The 21876-nt window shown below is 56.2% G+C and overlaps 1 protein-coding gene across 4 annotated transcripts in view; it reads left to right on the top strand.

The window, feature by feature from the left end:
* The window catches only part of DPP6 (dipeptidyl peptidase like 6), an 841237-nt gene that overhangs the window by 796522 nt on the left and 22839 nt on the right, over positions 1-21876 (top strand). For all 4 annotated transcript variants that reach the window (XM_082692922.1, XM_082692925.1, XM_082692923.1 and 1 more), the window contains exon 17: positions 13462-13509. In XM_082692922.1, coding sequence (XP_082549048.1) covers positions 13462-13509 — 48 coding nt within the window. The remainder of the gene's footprint in view (positions 1-13461; positions 13510-21876) is intronic.

Here is a 21876-nt window from a genome sequence, read left to right as displayed (position 1 = left end):
CTGTTACTCATTGCTAATGATGTTATTGTTGATAATGATGACAGGGCTATTGATTATGATGATGACAGTGTGTTGATGACGGTGTTGATGATGATGATGATGATGGTGTTGATGATGGTGATGATGACGATATTACTGTTGTCATTGTTGTTGCCCTAGCTCTGACTCACACCTAAGAGGGGGGGCCTTCAACTATTGTCACCTTTTCCCTATAGTAGGAAGTACTGTCACCTCTTATTTCTGATGACTGGTGATGTGAATTTACATAGAGGTCAGTTACTAATAGCTATTGTTTCTATTTTGTGCAAAAATCGGGCCAAAATGACCAAACTTTATCATGGAATGTATCTTTAGGCAAAGGACTTTTGTTTACTTTCTGAGCATACAAAGAAGTTGGTAGTGGCCTTCATGGTTAGCTGAAGTGGATATTGAAGATCTGGGCCAGGATCTGGACCTTTCTAGATAGTGTGGAAGGTGCCCACATCTTCATGCAGAGGACAAGAGGAACTCTGTCCTCAGAGCACTCAGCCCAGATAGACCAAATCAAAATGAAATGAAGAAACACACAAACAATGAATCTCACTTTGCCTGGGCAGACAGACCACCACATCCCCAGATCTTAAGCGTAACATCAAACCTCTCTCCCTTGAGTTCTGAGCTGCTACCAAGGGATGTTTACATTGCTAATAATTATTAATAACCGCTTCCATCCATTTCACGTTCGCATTGGCCAAGAACTGCAAAGAAGGTCAACTTCATTTAGTCCTTACAAACAGCATAGCTGTCCACGTTTTCTGTGTGAGGAGACCAGATCCCAGAAACCAAGGGCATGTGGTTTTACGTAGGTGAGCTCAGGGAAGATGAAGTTATGCTCTTACCTAAGAAGTAAAGTTTAATGCATTTATTGCCAAAATGATCATGATCTGTAGGCCTGGGAACAGAAGAGTCCTTTGAACTTTCACGTGACTCGGAGCCCTTGTCTGTAATCCCCGCAGGTTTCTAATGGGAGTGAGCGCGGGATACTTCCACAGGCACAAGCGCTCAGAGGAAGTCTGTTCTGCTGGTGACCTGCGTCTGTGCTGTACCTCTTTGGGTGCTTAGGGGTGTCTCACAGTTTAGCCAAGGACATGTATATGGGGAAGTATCTCCGGGGGAGGGGAAGAAGGGAACGTCTTACGCAAACAGGGTCCGTGTGTACCATATGTGACCACAGGGTAAGACCTACCTCTAGGTCCCTGCCATGGGTTGAATTGTGTCGCCCCCACCCCACTCCCCAAATAATATATTGAAGTCCTAACTCCCAGTGCTTCAGAATGTGACTTTATCTGGAAATAGGGTTGCTACATGTGTAATTAATGGAGATGATGTCATTCTGGAATGATGTGGGTCCTTAATCCAATAGCTGGTGTCTTGTAAGAAGAGGGAAAGGGACAGACACGCAGGACAGAGGTGCCACGTGACAACAGAGGCAGGTAGACCGAGATGCAAGACCAAGGGACAGGCTGGCCACCACCAGAGGTGGAAGGACCCTCCCGGGCAGGTTTCACAGGGGACCTGGCCGTGCTGACACCTGCCTGTCTCAGACTCCCAGCCTCTAGACCGTGAGGCAGCGAATTCTGTTGTCCCAAGCCTGCCAGATGTTGGAATTCCATTATGGCAGCCCTGGAAAACTGACACGGTCCTCAAGAGCAGCTCCTCCAAACCCTCCCTCAACCACTTAAAACCCCGCTCCGACTTATGACCTTAAGCAGTGGTTCTCCCAGAGTAGCGCACAGGCTCGGTTACACATGCAGATTCCCAGGCCCCATCACAGCCTGTGGAGCTGGAGACTCGGGAGACCCCCTGCTTCCGCTTCCGCCTCCGCCTTTCCCGGTCCTCCCGGTGATCTCGGCACCGCCGGAGTTCAGTAGAGCGTGTACGCAACACCATCTCCTGGCTTCCAAGATAGACTTCTCTGAGTTTTTTCTGAGATCAGCAGGCATCCTACCATCTCTACGATCTTATTTAAATCCATGGGTCCATCTTACAGTCCCTGGCGTCTCAGAATCCACCGAAAATAGTACCCAACATCCATCTACAGCGCCTGCTACTGTCTTGTTGAAGAAGCTACAGCGGAGGTAGAAGTGATCCCTGGTGCTTGTGTCCTGGGCAGTGGGAGGATGACGAGCACCATGAGACACACCGTGACCTTCGGGAATGCTTCCTGGGGGGCGTTTGAAGCCCCCGTTCTTCTGTGATGATCCGGGACAGCCTGAGCCCCAGCCTCTGGGTCCCACTGCTACTTAGTTACCGTGAACTTCACTTCCGCCACTTCTGTGGGCCGTTTGGGAGCTCTCGAGGCTGCACTTCTGAGACGCACCCCTCACTTAGAGAGGGGCCCCGGCCGAGGGAAGGCATGCGTTTGGTTGACTCACTTCCTTCTCTCTTCTGGAAGTGTTTCCCCATGAAGCATGCCGACTCCAGCTCCCCCGTCCCAGCCCACTCGGGGCACTGAGGCTTCGGATAAAAATAGTGTGCAGTTCGGGGGCTGGCATCGAAGAGAGAACATCTGTTCTGCTACACTTTAACAACACGGCTGCTACAGCAGGAGAAGATTAATTAAAAGTGTCACTCATGCGGCCGTTCCCGCGCCACCCCACGCCTCCTCCGCCGAGCATTCATGTACGTGCCGTGAAGGATTTGGTTGTGGCGTCCTCCCGCATTGATCCCGTTTAAGTGACTCTTGAAGTGCTCAGGGACATGACAAAAATGAGAAAATTGGGGGAAGAGGTTTTATTTTCAGAGTTTTTAAAGCGTGAGTTTTAGTAAAACACCGTGGGTTGGTGTGGACGGTACACACTCATACGCACACGTAAGAGCATGTGTGTACATACAAGTACACGAGCACACATGCTGGTGTGTGCACATACACGTACACACGAGCAGGCGTACACACGCACATGCACACAAAGGCAGGTGCACTCTCACGTGTACCTGTACTTACAAGCAGGTGCACACATGCACACACACACGTACACATGCATGTGTGCTGGTGCATGCACGCTCTCACGTGTGTTCATATGTGCAGGTTCTCGCACATGCATGTACACGCGAGCGGATGCATACTCTCACACAAGTACACATGCATGTGTGCTGGTGCTCACACGTGTTCTTCGGATGCACACTCTCACACAAGTATACATGCATGTGTGCTGGTGCTCACACGTGTTCATACGTGCAGGTTCTCACACATACATGTACACAGGAGCCGATACACAAGTACATGTGCGTATATGCAGGTGTAGGCGCGTGTCCATACACCAGGTGTGCGTGCTCGCACATACATGTCCGTACACGCAGGTGCGCATACAGGCTCACACATGTCTACCTGCAGGCGCACAGGCTCGCACACACGCAAGGACTTGCACACACACAGATGCGCACACTCACGTGCACCCACACATGCTCACATACACGTGCACAGATTTCCTCTCTTTCTGTACAAGTATCACTGCTCTTGTCCTTCTCCCCAGTGCTAGGGAGGTTTCTAGAACAACGCCTACCCAAGTGCCAGCATCTGTGTGGGGTTTTCTCCCTTCTTTTCCCACGATTTCCACCCCAAAGCAGAGAACGACTTTAATATTCACATGCACACAAGATCCCCCAAGAAATCTTATTCTTTTTATAAAGTTGTTCATTGATTTTAAAAAGCATTTCGTCAGGGCTCCGTTAACTGGGAGCTCCGTGTGCTGAGCTCCCACCATCCCTGCGCCCCGGGGCTGGGGGTTTAGTTTGCCGAGATGTACGCATTCGCCAAGACAAGAACTCGAGGAGGAGGTGGTGAGACAAACGCAGTAAAACAATTATTAAATGGTTCAGAGCACTAAGGGCTCCCGGCCGGAGGGTGTCGGGAGAACTTGCAGAAGCATAGAACGGCGCGGCAGAAGGACGTTTAAAGAGCCACGAATCCCGGCCTTTCATAACGTGCTGTAAGCCGCGGAGCCCTTTCTTCAAAAGGAAACTCAGTGGGATACAAGCATAGAAGGCGCAGCCCTCAGAGGCTCCCGGGGCTGCCCTTGAAAACCTCTGCTCCTGTTCTGTTGCCTCATCTCCCAGATTAAATCAACACAGGGGCACAAAGGTTAAGTTCTAAGAAGCGTCCACTGGAAGGAAATAAAGATCAGCTCTAACGAGAGCCCGTGAGCAACAGCGAGGGCGGTGTGTTTGCCTTACTTACGAGGACAATCTGGAGGTATTTCTAGGCAAGACGCCAGCCTGCCGCAGATACTGAATAATCGTGAACGTGTTCTGATGAGAGGATCCCGCCTGGAAGCCTCTCAAATGCCCCCAGGAATACGGTCTTGCTGTGGCCGATGCCTAAGAAATCTACAGCCCTGTCTTTGCTGGGAGGCTCGGCTGCTGACCATCGACGCAGTCGACAAGCTTGCACTACCTTCGTTACAGAATTTAGCTCTAGATTATCTCTGGCACTTTCTAGAAACCAAAGCTGGTCTTTCAAACAGGTAACCGGCAACTGTGAGGTTATCAAAAGAACGTGGCACAGCCACGGCACTTCTCCGCCCAACTTTGCGGGTGCCCAAGGGACGCATCCCGTCGACGGATTCTGTATCCGCCATTTAACCAGCAGATAGTCACTGGCCACTCACTGCGAGTAAGACACTGAGCATGTCCTGTGTGATACAAAGCGGCGTGTAAGAGAGATTGGGCATGAGTATACTGTGAGCGCTCAGATTAGAACGTGATCTGAGGGATGCCTGGAGGGCTCTGTCAGTGGAACACCTGCCTTTGATTCAGGTCATGATCCTGGGGTCTTGGGATCGAGCCCCACTTCGGGCTCCTCGCTCAGTGGGGCGTCTGCTTCTCCCTCTCTCTCTGCCCCTCCTCCCCGCTCACGCACGCATGCTCGCTCACTCTCTCAAATAAAAATCTTAAAAAAAAAAATGCGATCTGAGTTTTGGCTGAAATTCATCACAGTACTTCCGGAAACACAGATGACAAGGATGGGCATGGGTGCGGGACATGGCGGTTCCCGGAGCCGTGGTGGGGACCCGGGCGCAGCCGCGCTCCGCACAGTGCGACAGCCGCTGTACACTGCATCATTTCTCCCGTAGTTTGCCTGATGGGGCAAACAGACGAAGCTGAGCTCCTTCCTTCAAACTCTGAGAATTATGCCGAACCTCGAGACCTGCGCCCCAGCTGATGCCCACAGGGCAGGATGCTGTGTCGTCAGTGCACATCATTCCTGAAGCCTAACGCTTAACAAGTCAACAGCCCCGAGACACTCACCGAATTTCAAGCCCTTGTCACCAGCCCTGAGCGTCCGTCAGTTCCTAGAGCAAGAGGTTAAGCGCAACTGTACAAAGTTAACGTGACACTTCTCGCCATCGTTGGTGAGCGTGTAAAGCCACGCACTGACGTCTGTGAACTGCTGAGTGATGGCCCTGAGGCGGCCGCGTGGAAGTGGGGTCTCATCCAAGGTCCCTAGACACACGAGGCCGGAGCCACCCTCCCACCCACCCCGCCGGCGGCAGAGACCCTCCCTCAGTGCTCCCGAGAGGCAGGGAAAGGTGACACCGCTGTGTGCACGGTGTGGGTTTCACCTGCGTGCACGCGGTCTGTCCCACGAATGTCCCCCGAGGAGGAGGAGGAGGAGGAGAGGGATGAAGCCGAGCACGGCTGCTGTGAGTTTCGTTGCTGTTGTTTCTTCTGAGGACTCTTCTTTTTCCGGTTTTGTGTCCTTCGTAACTGCTTCATTTCTGTCTGTAACTCCGTCTCCCGCCATCCGGTGAAGCAGGCGTAAGTTCACATTCTGACGTGAATGGCGCCGAAAGGCAGAAATGCAGAAACATTTTGATTTTCCATTTTGCAAGGCTGTTGTATAATTCGGATCTTTTCCTTTTGTGATGTGAATGCCCGGCCCCCGGCGGCAGGGACTTGAAGGTTCAACACTACCGTCCGTGCTGGTCGTGAATCCACTCGCTTCCCCTCACTTCTGTCCCCTCAGGAACCACATTCGTGTGGAAGTCAGAGATCTAACTTGAGTCAAGTGGTCTCTGGCACGAACCAGGGTTTTGAAGAAGCCCGGCGTTGATTTTCCGCGGTCGTGTCCTTGGAAGCCAGGGCTGAGCAAACGGCACTAGCTTTCTCCGCCGTGAGCGCGGTTCTGCCCCGGCTCCGCACACCCGTGCTCTGGGTGCGTCTTCCGAGGGTCCACCGGCCGTGAGACCGGCTTCCCCGCCAAGGACTTCAGCCATGTCAGGACAGGACACGGAGAATCACAGTCAGTGTTTCTACACTCTGCGTGGGTGTCCGTGCAGACGCGTACGCGGCATGAGTGGAGGAGTGTGTAAGCGTGAGCACGAGGCAACAGACACGCACGTACGGAGCTGCATGTTTGATGTGAAACCTCCATGCAGAGAGGAGTTTAGGGTGAAACATAACCGCGTGGTTTCAGAAGCATGTCCGAGGTCCCAGACGAACCCAGGCGGGCCACATACCAGAGGGGCTGGTTGAGAAGGAGCAGGGGAGGGATCCTGACTCCCTTCTGCCCTCCGTGGCTTCCGCTTCAGGCTGCAGACAGACGCCCCTTCTCAGCACAGGTCTCAGGGCCCCTCTGCCGCGTGTCCCCATCTGCATTTCAGAGGGAGGCCCCAGGGGTACGTTCCCATCTCCAGAATGGGGTGCGCCAGTCTCCCGGCACGCTGCGAGGCTGAGGCAGGGTCCCTCCAGCACCCAGCACGGCGCCGGGCAGAGGGAAGGACCCCCAGAGCAGACCTTGACACCCTCGTATTCTGCACGGGGGACCCAGAGAGAGAAAGTTGCAGAGCTGGAACCACCAAGTAACAGGGGGCGGCGCGGCCGCCAGAGCAGATCTGGCCACGTCCGCCCTTGGGGGAGTCAGTTTGCTGACTTCCCAGCCCCCATTCCGCCCGCTGCGCTCGCTGTGTGGCACCGAAGCCTACGTCTGTGTGTGTCCGTCTTCCCTGCTGGACTCCGAGGCCCCGACAGCGAGTACTTTGTCTGCTCTGGCTGCTTCCCCGGGACCTGGCAGTGTGTCCGGCTCATCAGCGGCGTCTCTGTATGTTTGTTGAGCGGAGTTACAGGCAAAGGAGGAAGAACCCAGGAGCAGGAGTCGTCGGAAGAGGAGCAGCAGATCAGAGTCCTGAACATTCTGCGGCCCGCGGAGCAGAAAGCCAGGCTTTCCGGATTTCCGTACAACACTCTGTGCGCGGTCACAGAGCGGCGGTGCCTTGCAGACACGGAATAGCAAAGAGCTTCCTATGGTTCAGAGCAACTCTGCTTTGTACGTTAGCTGCTGGGTGTGCATTAGATTTTTTAGAAGAAAAGGAAAGAAAACCAGCTTAAAATCTCCGCGAAGCCCCTCCAAAGGCTCGTTAGTAAAAGCACTCTCCTGTACAACGGGCTCAGGGGTCCCCCCTTACTCACAGGCTCTCGCAGAATGCTGTGCATGTGCTCCTGTGTTTGGCACGTCCCTTCTTTCCTTAGAGGCGTCTGAGGCGAACCCCAAGCCCGGACTGATCAAAGTGTCATGAGGTTTAAATATTCCAAATCAAGAATCTCCTGCATCTTCTCTCTTGTGAGAAAATTCTTTGTACTTTAGGTGCTTTCCTATGTCCTCCCCAATTTTTAAGAGCCTCACCATCATAGAAACCTGAAAACCATTTGGGTAATCTTTTTTACTTATTTATTTGACAGAGATCACAAGTAGGCAGAGAGAGGGGGAAGCAGGCTCCCTGCCGAGCAGGGAGCCCAACTGGGGCTCAATCCCAGGACCCTGAGATCATGACCCGAGTTGAAGGCAGAAGCTTAACCCACTGAGCCACCCAGGCGCCCCACCATTTGGGTCATCTTAAAACCCACATCGAGCTGTGTTTCTAGACCACCCGGCCAAGGGAGCCAGCATGCAGGCAGCTGGCGGAAGAGAAGTGGCTCCTGGGTCCCAGATGGCCGCCGGGCCACGGCACGGGCTCCCAGAAGAGCTGACCTTCGGACGGGATCTGGAATGTTGGATGGGGTTCGGTTAGAACCGAGAGGTCTAAATCACACATAGGGGCTGCTCTTTAACTTTTGTGTTCTCTTTACATGTAATTTTTGTCTGTTCCGTGTCCACTCGGCTGCTCTGTAGAATATTCTGTGCTCAGACACGGTGACTGCGGCGCAGCTGTGATGAGGCTCTTGAGGGAAAGAACACAGTTCGGACCGGTAAACGGAGACAGCTGTCCTTGGCACCGAGAGAAACAGTGGGGCGGGCGATGGCAAAGTGTCCGTGGGGACGAGAACCCCCGCTGTAAAACCTGGGGACACGGGAAGCTCTCAAGAGATCCTTCCTTAGCCTGATTCAAATTTGCTGCCTTGATAGGTCATGGCCAAGATTTCTGTTCATTAGCCATGAATCCATCAGCAAACATCTTGTGCACCGCGCGGACTCCCAGATTCCAAATAGGCCCTGGAAGGATGCAGGCTGCCGCCCGAGGGCTTCAGAGGGCGTGTGCGTGTCTGTCCGTCTGCTGTTCGCCGGGGTGTGGTGGGAAAGTGGGAGGAGCAGTTGCATGTTTATTTTATTTACTTATTTGAGAGAGCGCGTGAGAGGGGACCGGGAGGCGCAGAGGAGAAGCAGGCTTCCCGCCGAGCAGGGAGCCGGATGCGGGCCTCGATCGCAGGACCCCGGGATCATGACCTGAGCCGAAACCAGACACTTCGCCAGCTGAGCCCTCCAGATGCTTAAGAGCAGTTGCATTTTTAAACTTAAAATTCAGTGTGACAGTTGCTACCTTTGGTGCTAAGGGCACTTTTCAGAGTGACAATTAGAAAGAACACAGCAGAAGCACCTGTGACAACAGTCAGAGCTAAATTCTTAAACAGTGCGGGGACAAGCAGCAGTGTGACTGCAGCCGGCAGAGGGTCACGGTACGCACAGTCACACCCACACATACACCATCACACTCAGAGTCACACACCATCACAGCCACACACACACAGTCACACCTCACAGTTACACACCATCACACCCACACAAAACCACATAGTCATACCCAGTCGCAGACCATCACATCCACACACACAGTCACAGTCACACACCATCACACACACACAGCCATACAATCACACACAGTCACACCCAGACACACAGCCACAATCACACACCATCACACACAGTCACACAGTCACACAGTCAACACACAAACCCACAGTCACACACCATCACACCCACACAAAACCACAGTCATACCCACAGTCACAGACCATCACACCCACATACACACTGTCACACTCCACAGTCACACCACATGCACACAATGCGGATGTAAAATTAGCATGAAAAGATATCCCACTTCACACAAAATTTGACAAATCTAATTCAAGAAATACCCACATATAATATCTTCCCATCAGAGTGGAATAAACAAATATATTTCAGGTATAATAGATCCCCCCCATACACTGTAAGTCAGAAGCTGCTGGAGGTGATGGACTGCGGTCCCCAGTGTCTCATACCCACGCCCATCCCCGGACACCCTCCCCACGGCCACGCGACCCCCAGCTCCCCAGAAGGAGAGCTCCTCCCGTTCGTTGTCCAAAGGCATGAGAGCCAGTGTGACCGACACGTCCAGATGTGTCAGGAGCCCCCGTATGTCTCCCTCACATGCTGGGGTGAGCCTGCATGTGCCAGACGAGGGCCGGCCCTCCAGCCTGAGTCCCGGAGCGCAGCCGCCGCATAGGTGCAGCCACAGCAGGACTGCCCCGGACGCATTTACCAGGATGTAACATCAGCGAGAGATAAACTTCCACGGTTCGTAAGCACGGAGTGCAGGGGTTTTGTGTTTGAAACCTGCAGCTCATCTGGTGAACGCTGACCATAAGACCGTAAGACACAGAGTTGCCTCGCTGGTGACTCACCCACCTGGCAGACAGTTTTCGCTACGGGTGCGAGGAGTATGAGGGTTTCCGGCAGCACCGTTTACAGTAACAAAGAAGAGAAGGTAACAGTCTACATTTCCATCAGTACGGAAGGCAGCGAAGAAATGACCATGTGGCCGTACAGGGGCGTAGGACACATCTGTTAGAAATGGTTTCCAGGGGCGCCTGGGTGGCTCAGTGGGTTAAGCCGCTGCCTTCCGCTCAGGTCATGATCTCAGGGTCCTGGGATCGAGCCCCGCATCGGGCTCTCTGCTCAGCGGGGAGCCTGCTTCCCTTCCTCTCTCTCTCTGCCTGCCTCTCTGCCTGCTTGTGATCTCTGTCTGTCAAATAAAATCATTTAAAAAGAAAAGAAAAGAAATGGTTTCACAGCTTTTAAAAATTCTTTCCGTTATTGTACATTACAGCATCAACCGTTCCGCACGTTGCGTTTTCAGGCAGCAATGTGTTTTCCGTTTTGTCCATGTCGGTAGGTGTGCAACTGCTCACTCGTGTGCCCTCTCATCTTGTCTGTGTGAATACCCTGCTTGTAAGCCGCCCCCACCCCGCTCACAGGAGCCGGGCCACAGTTGCCGCCCAGAATGGTCTAGGGCAAGCCTCCCCGTGAGCGTGTGCAGGGACGTGTGCGAGATGGTCCAGCCCTCCGGCTGCCCGGCCATGCTCGGGTCCCAGAACTGTGCTGACTCGTGCTGCAAACGCGAGCTCCCCGCCGTGTGGCCTCGCCCTCCGGCTCTGTGTTCCACTCTGTGGGGCCTGAGCTGGGGTGATAAACACCACCATGAGCCGCAAAGACCTTCTAATTGTAGAGGGGGTGTCAGGTGACCGCTGTCCCTGGGGGGGGAGCAGGCTGTGATCAGGAGAGGAGGACAGCCGCCCTCAAGTCCGTGCTCGACGTTTTGTTAAAAAACAAACAAGCAAAACTAAGGCAATAGGATGCAAACTTCAGATTTGATCAAGCTGCCAACTTACATGTCAGTGTTTTTATGTTATTTGACTCTGTTCAGTATATCTGTTCTCGTGTGCGGGTGACCATACAGGAGCGCCTTTGGGCTTTACAGAGGACTCAGGTCACTTCTGGGAAGTGGGGTCAGCAGGGCCTTGCCCTGTCACTGTCTTCTTTAGCGTTTGCATTCCTTTTAGAAACCTATATCACGCTCATGAATTTGGAACCCTGAAAAGAAATGAAATGAAATGAAATGAAATGAAATGAAATGAAATGAAATGAAATGAAAAAAAATTGAGGAGGCCTGAGTTTCTGACTATGTGGAGGAGATAAAGGCTTCACATTCTCAGAACCTGTGTTTTCTCGTCTGTAAAATACAGTTAGAAGCTACTTTGTAGGGCTGCCGTGAGGATGATGAATTATTCATGGTCAACCTCCTGCAGAACGCCTTTACATAGTAGGAGCTAAATAAATAATAATTGTTTACATTATTAATAAAAGTGTAGGATACGCTCTGTGTGCAAATTTACTCACCCTGAAATGTGCAGAGAAAATAGACGTAGTTTCTTTATTTCTCAATAAGTGATCTGTTCTTCCACATGAGCCCCCCACGGGAAGCACGGATCTTCGAGCCGGGAAACTTAGTTTGATTCAATAATTTAAATGCGCAGCCAGCGTCTCAGTCCCTCGCCCTAAGTGCTGTCTCTTCGGATTTAAACACCTGGACTCTCAGATCCGTGCTGCCCGCCCCCTGGGGAGACAGCGTCAGATCTAGCAACTGAAAATGCAGGCACCCAATTACATTTAATTCCAGGTAAACAACTTTTCTTTTTTTTTTTTTTGGTGGTAAGTCCCAAATACTGTACGGGACATATTCATACTAAAACAAAACACAACACCGTATTGTTTATCTGAAATTCACATGTAACCAGATGCGCGGCATTTTCTTTGGGCTGTCCTATGTAGTGGGTGAACGGGGGAGGGGGCCCCGCGGTGGGGGGAGATAAGGCCCCGGGCCCCCCGGACTTCAGATGTGCACTGGGCAGGGTCTGGGTCCAGTCCCTGGACTGTGGACAGGCTCTGAGGTCCACGGCTGGTGAGACCCACAGTCTGTCTCTCACCTTAGCCGGGGTCTGGCTGGACCAGCCCCATCTGATGGCTCCTCCGTGGCTAATGCTCTTTGGGCCCCGGAATGGGACCTCCACTCGGTAGCTGCTGCAGTGGGGCCGCTAAGCCCTCAGAATAGTAGGATCCGTGGCAGGTCCCTGGCTCTCACTGGAGCCCCTGGTCATGCGGCCCCAGGGAAGCAGGCACGAGGTTACAGTGAGCCCAGGGAAGGTCAGCACCAGCCAGTCCTCTCCCCAGACAGTACATGTCCTCCAGCTCAGAGTGTCCCTGAGTCCCCAGCCTGAAGCAGAGAGCCAGCAGCGCCCTGGCCACGGTGCCCCCACCGTGGACCTACCTCTCTCTGCCTTCCTGCGTCCCATGTCCTCTCTGCCTCCACTGTCCCCAGTCCCCGAGGGCCAAGGGGCAGGCCTCCCCTGCTCCTCCCGGAGGCGTCGTGGCCACCGCTCAGCACACACTCCATGCATATGCAGTCAACACCAGCTGTATTCCGGCCGCCAGCAGGAGCGGCAGTAGGAAAGACAGCGCTTCTCGGTCTTACGCCTGGTGCCGTTGAAGACGAGGACAGTGAACAAATACAGAAAATGCCCGTCCTAAGGTCCCAGCTTCACAGAACGCGACAGTGAGCTCTCCAAAGGGGGAGGAAGCGGGGACGGGTAGGGGCTGGCGGTGTGGTGGAGGAGGCTCCCGTCAGGCAAGTGGAGAAGGCATCTCAGCAGAGACTGCCCCGAAGGAAACGAGCAAGCCTGCCCGGGTATGGGGCAGAGGGAGCCGTGGGCGTCCTGCAGGACCTGCCCACGCCCGGCTGGCTGAAGAGAGTGAATTCGCAAAGGGCGCAGAGTGGAGGCCGGAACGATCGCCGGCCTCTAGCTTACTTTCACCAGGGTCCAGAAAACAATTTGGAAAAGCCCCTTTTGCTCCCTGGACTCTCTCCTTGCTCAAGAGACTAAGGACGTTTGACCACGGCCCAAAGCCACGGAGGCTCCTTTGCCCGGAGCCCGCCCTTCCCTCACCCCTCCAGGCTCTGGGCTCCCCCACGGCCTTGGAGTCAGGAAGCCGACGTAAGGCGGGGATGGACACACGGCCAGACCTTCGCACAAGAGCCCTGCTGGCTAGTCAGTGTTTGCGAAGCGTCCCAAGAGGCCCGTGGAGAGGCCGACCTCTCCGGGAGGAACCCGTCCGGGACGCCACTGGGGTGTCCTTCCCTCGCACTCAAGGCCCCGCCTGGGATTGGCGTCGGCACAGGGCCGTGGAGCGAGGAGGGAGTGAACCCTGAGATGAGTGTGAATATGGATTTCGAATCCACTCCCTTGGGATGCTAAGGGCACGAAGCCAGGCAGGCAGGTCCCGGGCACGCGCGTGTGCACGCTGGAAGGGAGGCCGGACGCTCCTGGGTTTCAGATGAACTAACGGCCTTCTTTCTTTTCTTCTCTGGCTTCTCCTCTCCACCCACTCAGGTCCTGGAGTCCCCACGGTGACAGTGCACAACACGACCGATAAGAGAAGTAAGTGCCTTTTGCTCTTTTCTGGAATCCTCCCGCGTCATGGGAGAAAGCAAGCCCAAGTTCTGGGGCAGAATCCAGCCATGTGCTCCTGTTTGGAGACACAGATGGCGCTGGTCAGCGGTTCAGAGCGACCCCCACAATGGCCAGTGTTGGTCAGTGTGGTGGACGGTCAGAGCCACGAAGCCAAAAGATGAGCTGAGGCCCAGAGGCCACTGCGGCCGTGCATGGCCCCACCCGCACCCCAGGCCCCGCAGCCTGGCCCTCCACGGGGAGGGGGGTCAAGGCTCCGTGGGCACTTGGAGGTTCGTCTACCCTTGTGGGTGGGGGGCACCGTCGCGGCACAAGGGGCCTTCCCGGGGGACCTCCCAGCACATTTTTGCTTGAAGGGACCCCAGGCAAGTTGACACGCACACCCTTGTGTTTAGTTCTCGTGTAACTCAGGTGCGTCCTGTCCCAGGCCGACCCTCGTAGAGCTGGGAATGAAGAGAACGTGCGCTCAGCCCCTCTTTCTTCGTCTTCCTTGACCCTATCCCCAAGGAACCCCACTGCTTCCTTCCTCCCGACCCCCGACGCCTTCCCACTCCTTCCCACGGTGGTACCACCGGCCCTGGCAGGACCCTGCTCTGCCTTCTAACGGAAAGTCAGACCTCCGGCTCCGAAGGCAGCAGTCACTCTGCCCTTCCCTTGAATATCAAGGCAGCTGGTGTCCGTGACTCTGATTCCCGGCCGGGGCTCAGGCGTCGGGTGCCGCCGGCCTGCAGGGGTGAGGAGGGTGGAAGGCGGAGTCTCCCGGGATCTATTTAGACGCTGGTGAGAAAGTGGCCGAAGTGTTTCAAAGTAGGTAGAACAGATTGATTTTAAAGAGAGCATTTAGAGAATAATCCCAAATGATGACCGGAGTCCCCAAAACGTATCCAGTAATTACTGGAGACTCAAAAGTAGACGAGAACACCGGAAATCGATTTTTTAAATCCCTTAAAGGGCAAAAGAAGTCCAGAAACGGGCTGCCAGACGGATTCGAGACCCACTCAGAACACTTGCGTGGCCGTCAGTGGGGAAGTCACTGCGCCGGCCTGTCTGTTGTCCTCTCGGGGGGTGCGGCGTTCTGGGCACCAGTGCCTGGCCCTGGACCTCATCTCCGGCACCACTGGGAGCCTTCTGGGAGCCTGTGAGGTCTGGGGTCTGCATCACATGCCCCATAGGGATGGGATGTGACCCGGTTGTCAGGGCTACACCCCACCCAGCCACAGGCTGCCCCCTCTTGTGGGCACAGGGGCTTGGAGAGTCCTGGGGAGGCTGCCCGAGGGGTTGGTCGACAGACACAGCCGAACATGACAGCCTTGTTTTAAAAAAAGTGTTCGCGCTCGAATCTCTTGAGCAATGATTTTCCACTTTGAAACATGGAAATATTTCAAAAAACCTCAACTGGAACATCTTTTTGTCTGAAGAGAATGTGTCCTACTCACTTAGAGGACTGGTTAAAATGTGAGAATTCTATAGAGTGTGAGTGCGTGCGTGTGTGTGTGTGTGTGTGAGTGTGTGTATGTGTGAGTGAGTGTGTGTGTGAGTGTGTTCATACAGCGGACTATCCACTGTCAGAAAGCAAGAACCTTGCCAGCTGTGACGGCGTGGCTGGAACCGGAGGGTCCTGTGCGGTGTGAACTACGTCCGTCCAAGAAAGACAACGATCGTGATCTCCCTGACACGTAGACTTGAAGAAGCAAGACAGAGGATCACAGGGGAAGGCAGGGAAAGATCAAATGAGGTGAAACACGCCGTGGGAGACTGTGAACTCCAGGGAACAAACGGGGCTGCTGGAGGGGAGGGGCGGGTCCCTGGGTCCCTGGGGGAGGGGCATTGAGGGGCTCGTGACGGATCGAGCACTGGGTGTTACCTGCTACTGAAGAATGACAGAATTCTACCCTGGGAACAAACACACACACAAAAAGTACATAGAAGATTTCCTGATATTTCATGAAGTTTTTCCCTTCTTAAAAGTCTGTGGTCTGATGCGCACCGAACGGGGTGTGTGGTCGGTGTCCTCGCCGGACGCTGCCCCGTGCCGCAGCGGGTGTCGCTCTGGGGGCAGGCTGGGTATGGGGTGCGTGGGACGCCAGGCCGTGTTTTTGAAGTGTCCCGTGAATTTATGATTCTTTCAAAATAAACAGCCTTTGTTCTTTGTTAAATCTATAGTAAAAACACAAAACTATTTCTAGGTGCTTTCCCCCCCCCCTTTTAAGGAAATGAGGTGTGGCTGTTCAGAAAGCCATTGGCTTCAACCCTCTGACTTGCTTGTTTGGAGGACGCTGTTAGGGATCCGCCCACATCAGGGGTGACGCGGCGCCTGCGTCTGGGGAGGCCTTGTGCCCAGTAGCCACACGCGGGTCTGGCCGCGATCACATGTCCAGGGCTGCTGGGGGCCAGGAGCGCGAGCCCGGGGAGCGAGGCCCAGTCCCCGCTTGTCCTCGGGTCCCGTGGGCCCGCATATGAACGCCGGCCTGCGTCTTAGGTGCCTCCACGTAATGACACGTTTATTCTCTTATAAAATGGGGCAGTGTGCGTGCGGGTGTCTGCACCGTGAGAGCGTCTGGGAAGAATTCTCCCTGTGCCCGCCAGCGCAGGCAGCGGGGACAGCTCTCGGCAAGAGGTCTCCCGATTCTGCGGGGAAACCAAGCAACCCCCTTTTTGTCACCGTTGGGGGCTGGCTGTGACAACCCCTCCGCCCGGGCAGCCCCCTGAGTCTGGAGGTTGTACTTGTCGTCTGTATTCTGGGGGGACCCCCAAAAAGAGGTTTTTAGAGAAGCGTTTCACTGTTTGGGGTTCAGGGGTCACAGATGCTGGTGATTCCCGGGGTCGGGGGGCATGGAACGGGAAATGGAAGGATTCTGCCCACGGCCTGCACCAGCCCGTGCGGGGGCATCGGGGCGCCTCCCGTGAAGGTGGCACCGTCATGCCGCCAGCTGAGTGCTGAGCCACGGGAGGCGGACAGCGTCTGGGCCGTGCGGACGTGGGGTCCTCTCCAACCACGCGTCCTCGCAAGCCTGGGCGCCCGGCCGTGTGCGGACCCCGGCTGTCCCTCAGCCTGAGCCTCGCTCCGGGGGGAGCTCATCCCGACCCGCCGGTTGCCGCGTCTCTGGTTCTCACTGCAGCCCAGGGTTTTCCGGAACGCGGACGCAGGCCCCCGAGGTGGACACAGAATGACTCCGTGGTTGAGCTGTTGGCGGGGGGGGGGGGGTCCGCCCCCCAAGAAGCAAAAGAGGCGTGTCCATCCCCGTGGGTCAGGACGTCAGGCCCGCACGACGGCTCCTTTTCATGCATGAGAATCTCAGGTGTCCCTGGGATCCGGCAGCTGTCCCAACCGCCCAGCAGTGAGACGGCCCGTGCTGCTCCCTGCGTGCGCCCCGTCGGCCGCAGCTCGCCCTCCCCGCCCCTGCACGCGTGTCCTCCTGTCCTTTCCACCCTCCAGCGGCTTTGGGGCCAGACGACAGGGCAAGGGTGAAGTGGGGGGTAGGGGGTCCCCAGTGACTGCGACAGTGCGGGCAGCCTGGCTTCCTGTGCGCGCCAGGGTCACAGCCTCTGACTCCCCATCTTCCTCTCTCAGGCCCTGCCCCGTGCCCCGTGCCCCACGCCCCACGTCTGCATGGGCTTCATGTGGCTGCACAGAATGCCGCGAAATAACTCTCCTGCCGGCTCTGTGCCCCTCGGGTAAAATCAGGAACCCGTGGCTGGTGGTGACAGCCACTCGGCGCACCACCCCCGGAATCTGAGTGCACATCCCCCAGAAACGTGTGCCGTTGAGCCCTGGAGGCTGCAGGTTCAAGGTCAGGATGTCGGCAGGGTGACTGGTTCCAAGGCTGCGGGGGGAGGCGGTCCCCCAGCTCCCGGTGGCGGCCGGCAACCATTCTGGCATTCCTGGGCTAGCACAAGGGTCACCGTTCCTCGTCACGTGGCCTCCTCGTGTGCAGCCTTGTGTCCGGCTCTCCCCTTCCTACAAGGACCCAGTAGTTGTGCTGGATTAGGACCCTCATGGCCTCAGCCCAACTTGCTTCTGCTGCAAAGACCCTGATTCCAAATACGGCCACCGTCAGAGGTACTGGGGGTGAGGACGTCAGCATGTGTGAGGGACACAGTCCAACATACGACAGCGGAACGAGGGTTTGTCATCTGCTCCTGTGAAACCCAGGTCGTGGGATCCTTGTCGCTGTCCCGGGAGGAAGCCCATCCCCATCGCCCCCGCTTCTGGCCACGTGGGCGGGAAGAAAGAAAAGAAGGTTGTGTGGGATTTGTTGCATCGAGGCCCAGCGGAGGTCGGCGTCCTTTCCAGCACACGGGATTGCCTCACGGGGACCCACTGAGGTGCAGGAGAGGCCCCGGGAGGAGGGAGACAGGCCGACGGGTGCGAGCGGCCCCTGCGCACGAGGAAGGTCTAGGACACCACAGGCTGCCTTTGCCCGTCCCTGAGAGAGGAGTGACGGGGCGAACTCACCGGCCGTTTCTGTGCAGCTCACTCGTCCTGAGCGAGCCCGTCAGATTCGGCCCTGTGCTGGCCTGTGCAGCTGCCTCCGGCGACCCCAGAGAGCAGACAGGTGTGCCCAGTGCCAGAGGGGTCCCTACGAGGGGGTGGACCCCACCCCACCAAGGAGGGTTCTCTGACTGCGGCGGGGAGCACCAGCGCCCAGCCTGGGGGTGCGGGAAGGGGGGAGGAGAGGTGCCACCGCGCGGACCCAGCGGAGGGGAGCACGGGGGGAGATGGGGGCTTGGGACCCTCCCCTACCTGCACTCGCGGGGCTTGGGACCCTCCCCTACCTGCACTCGCGGGGCTTGGGACCCTCCCCTACCTGCACTCGCGGGGCTTGGGACCCTCCCCTACCTGCACTCGTGGGGCTTGGGACCCACCCCTACCTGCACTCGTGAGCCCAGAGTCTGCAGAAGGCACAGAAGACCAAAATGTCCTAACAGACCCAAACACACAGGAGAAGCCGTGGAGGCCCGTGTTTAGTGCCCGGTGGGAGTGGAGGTGGGAGTTCTGGGTGTTGATCTAACCCGGAGTTGAGGTCTCCGAGACCTGAAGGGAGTTATGAGCCTTCACTTCGGGCTCTGAGAAAATCAGCTGCCGTCCTTCTAATCTGGCAGGGATTGGAGATTTGGGTTATCTTTGTGATTTTTTTTTTTTTCAAGTCCTCGTTGTCCCCACTCTGCCATAGGCATCCCCGGGTGACGAGCGGCCTCGGTGTGGAGGGTAGGAAGGACGAGGGCCGAATGGGGTTTATCGAGCTCACGGGCATGGGGTTGCTGTGCATACGGGGCTCACCGCAGGAAAGAAGGGAAACCCGCTTCATTCTGGGAATCTGAGATTCGGGAGTGAACAGATATTAGATGACAATGGACGGGACGGAACGTCTTTATTCCAAGGCAGAAGGTGCACGTCAGTCCGGGCACGGTGCCCCCTGGAGGGCCTTGCTCACGCCCCGGGAACAGTGGTCTGGGGAGGCGGTGGGCCATGCGCCTGCCCACCCCGCAGCCTCTGTGCCCGCCTCTGGGCTCCCTCCGTCTGGATTTGCTGCGGTCAGCTCCGTCCCCCGTGTCCTCAGCAGATGCCAGACGCACGACCTCGCTGGTCAGATGCAACACGTCACTCCTGAGGGCTGTGGCGGTCGCAGGGACGGTCGAAGGGCACATGACGCAGCTCCTACTCCTCACCGACAAGCCCGGAGGAGGGCGACCCGGCTCCACGTCTCAGATGAACACTGAGGCTCTCGGATTGCAGAAATCACCAACGGCTAACACACTGTTTCTCCTGGAACTCTGATGCACCAAGAGCAGATCATCTGAATTCTCTCAAAAGAGAGAAAAGAAGAAAGGAAGGCAGAGAAACAGCAAACCGCAGTGCGCTCCCATTTTTTTGAAGATGGGGTCAAATGTTCGGATTTTTCAGGTCAGGAAGTCAGTCCGTGAATGTGGACGGAAGCCGGCGGAGCAGGTTCACGCGGATGTTGGGACGTGCAAAGGAATCTGGAGCAGGAGACCCAAACCCCGGCCGCCCCCGGCCCCGGCCCCGGCCCAGAGGGGGACAGCGCAGACAGGTGTGGGTCCTCCTGGGTCGTGAGAGCTGGACGCTGCGGGCCGGGCACACGGCAGAGCCGGCACTGAGAGCTCCCGCCTCTGGCTCTGTTGTGTTGTCGCCATCGTCTAAACCAGCTTCTCTGATCACAGCTCCCAAAATCAACCCCGGGTTAGTCTGACTCCGCGCCAAGTCCCTCGCCGTGTTTAAACCTCGTGTGTCGGGAAGGCCGTGCTGCCTGGCTGTGTGGACGGAGACGGGACGTGGGCGCTGGGTGCACACGGCAGTGACAGTGGGCCCCCTGGCTCTCGGGAAGGTGACTTTGGGGCACGCCGTGGGAAGCCTGGTCTGCCAGCTAGTGTGCGGCCTGTGCGCGTGGCAGCTCCGGGCCCCGAGGACAGAAGCTTCGGGAACGATGCCGGTCTGCTGGAGAGAGGCCCCGGCCAGGTCAGGGCCGGTCGGCACAGCCGCCCCAGCCGTGCTCTGCCACGTGAAATGCCTGTTTGAGAATTCTTTGTCCTCTCTCGTCCTCCCCGCTGACCCCAGCGCCACCCTGGGGATGTGTGACTTCTTTCCTTTCAGAAAATCTGACCTTGCGAGCAGAGCCTGCGGCGTGTTCGCAGATGTGACTCTGAATTATTTAGAAGCGGCTTCCCGAAGAACGTAATTATGGCTGGGACCCAAGTACACTCATGTGGGGCTTGGGCATTCCTACCACTTAGGTGCCGGACAGGTAAGCCACAAAACCACAGTCACTACGTGGCTGGTGTTACCATGAGGGCGGACAGCTCGGCTCCTCGGACGCGCCGTCCAGGCTGTGGCCCGGCTGCGAGAGGCCCGGACACGCCGGCGGGGCAAGGAGACCCCACCACGGGGCGTGATCTCCGGGCACTCGCTCCTGTGCCTCTCCTTCCCGTGGACACAGAAGAGCGGCCACTGCCTTTGTCCCCCGCAGGTCAGCTGCCCGTTGGCTTCTGGCAGATTCTGGTCCCATTTCCCTGAACGCGGCCAAGAAGGGACCCCGCAGTGCCGTGAGCAGCAGGGTCTGGGGCAGCCCGCGGGCCACGGCGCACCCGTCCGCAGGGGCCCAGCTGGGGTGGGGGCGGCCCCTCTGAGCCGGTCCGCGCGCCTGCCGTCTCACTGTGTCCAGATCTGATAATAGCTAATTCCGCCAAATATTAGAGGGGGCTCACATTTAATTAAGGAGTGGCCATTTGTATGCTCCCGATGGGAGGTCCCCGTGGCCGTGAAGTCAAAAGAAGGGTCCTTTGGGAACATGCCAATCTTCTCCTATTTCCTCTGCTGAGCTCCTGCCTTCTTTGAATGCAATTATGGGAACAAATAAAATGGCTTAACTCAACTCCCCCGTGGGCCAGCCAGCTCTCTGCTGATAAAACCAGCTGTGTGGGCAATCATTAAATGAGAAATCTAATATTTAACTAAATTTAATAGTCTGTTGCTTTGGTGCCTCTGTGAAGGGTGGGATTTCGGGGCAGAGGCGAGCTATTCAGGCAGAGTCCACGGGGTCTGTGCTCCGTTCGAATATCACGTGCCCCCCGCTCGAAGCCGGAGCTCCGGGGTCCAGGAGGGGAAGGGCTGTTCCTGCGGCGAGCGTGGGTTCTCCGTAACTCCAGATGAGCTGAGCTCGGTGGGCAGCAAAAACACACTGCAAACTACGTGTGAAATTTCTCCTTCAGGATCGGCGTTAGAGGTTGCCGAGTGATGTCAGAAGTACTGGATCCAGGGACACCTGGGGGGCTCAGTTGGTTAAGCGTCTGCCTTTAGCTCAGGTCATGATCCCAGCATCCTGGGATCGAGTCCCACATCAGGCTCCTTGCTCTGTAGGGAGCCTGCTTCTCCCTCTGCCACTCTGTCTGCCTGTGTGCTCGCTCGCTCGCTCTCTCTTTCTCTGACAAATAAATAAAAATCTTTTTAAGAAAGAAAGAAAGGAAGGAAGAGAAATAAATAAATAAATAAATAGATAGATAGATAGATAGATAAATAAATAAATACTGGATCCAAACGCACACACGGCGAGAGGAGCATAATAATCCGTGAGAGGCTCTGTAGGTTCTTCGGTTTTGGAAGCCGGTGGTCCGGGCTGGCGTCGCCACCAGCAGACTTCCCCAGCGGAGACTGTGACCCGCGCCCCAGGAGCGTGCTGCTGCCTCCTGGGAGCTGTGCCCACCTCTGTTCCCATTAGTGCCGCTAATTGCCCTCGTCCGGCTTGACCCACGTGTATACGCTTGGCCTGGAAGGATGGCGGGCTCTTCCATGACCCCGGGAGACCTGAGCACTGGCTCCGC

Source organism: Mustela nivalis (assembly GCF_964662115.1).
Source record: "Mustela nivalis genome assembly, chromosome: 12".
NCBI lineage: Eukaryota > Metazoa > Chordata > Mammalia > Carnivora > Mustelidae > Mustela > Mustela nivalis.
Note: the sequence above shows the minus strand (reverse complement) of the source record. Positions and strands in the feature narration are given on the sequence as shown.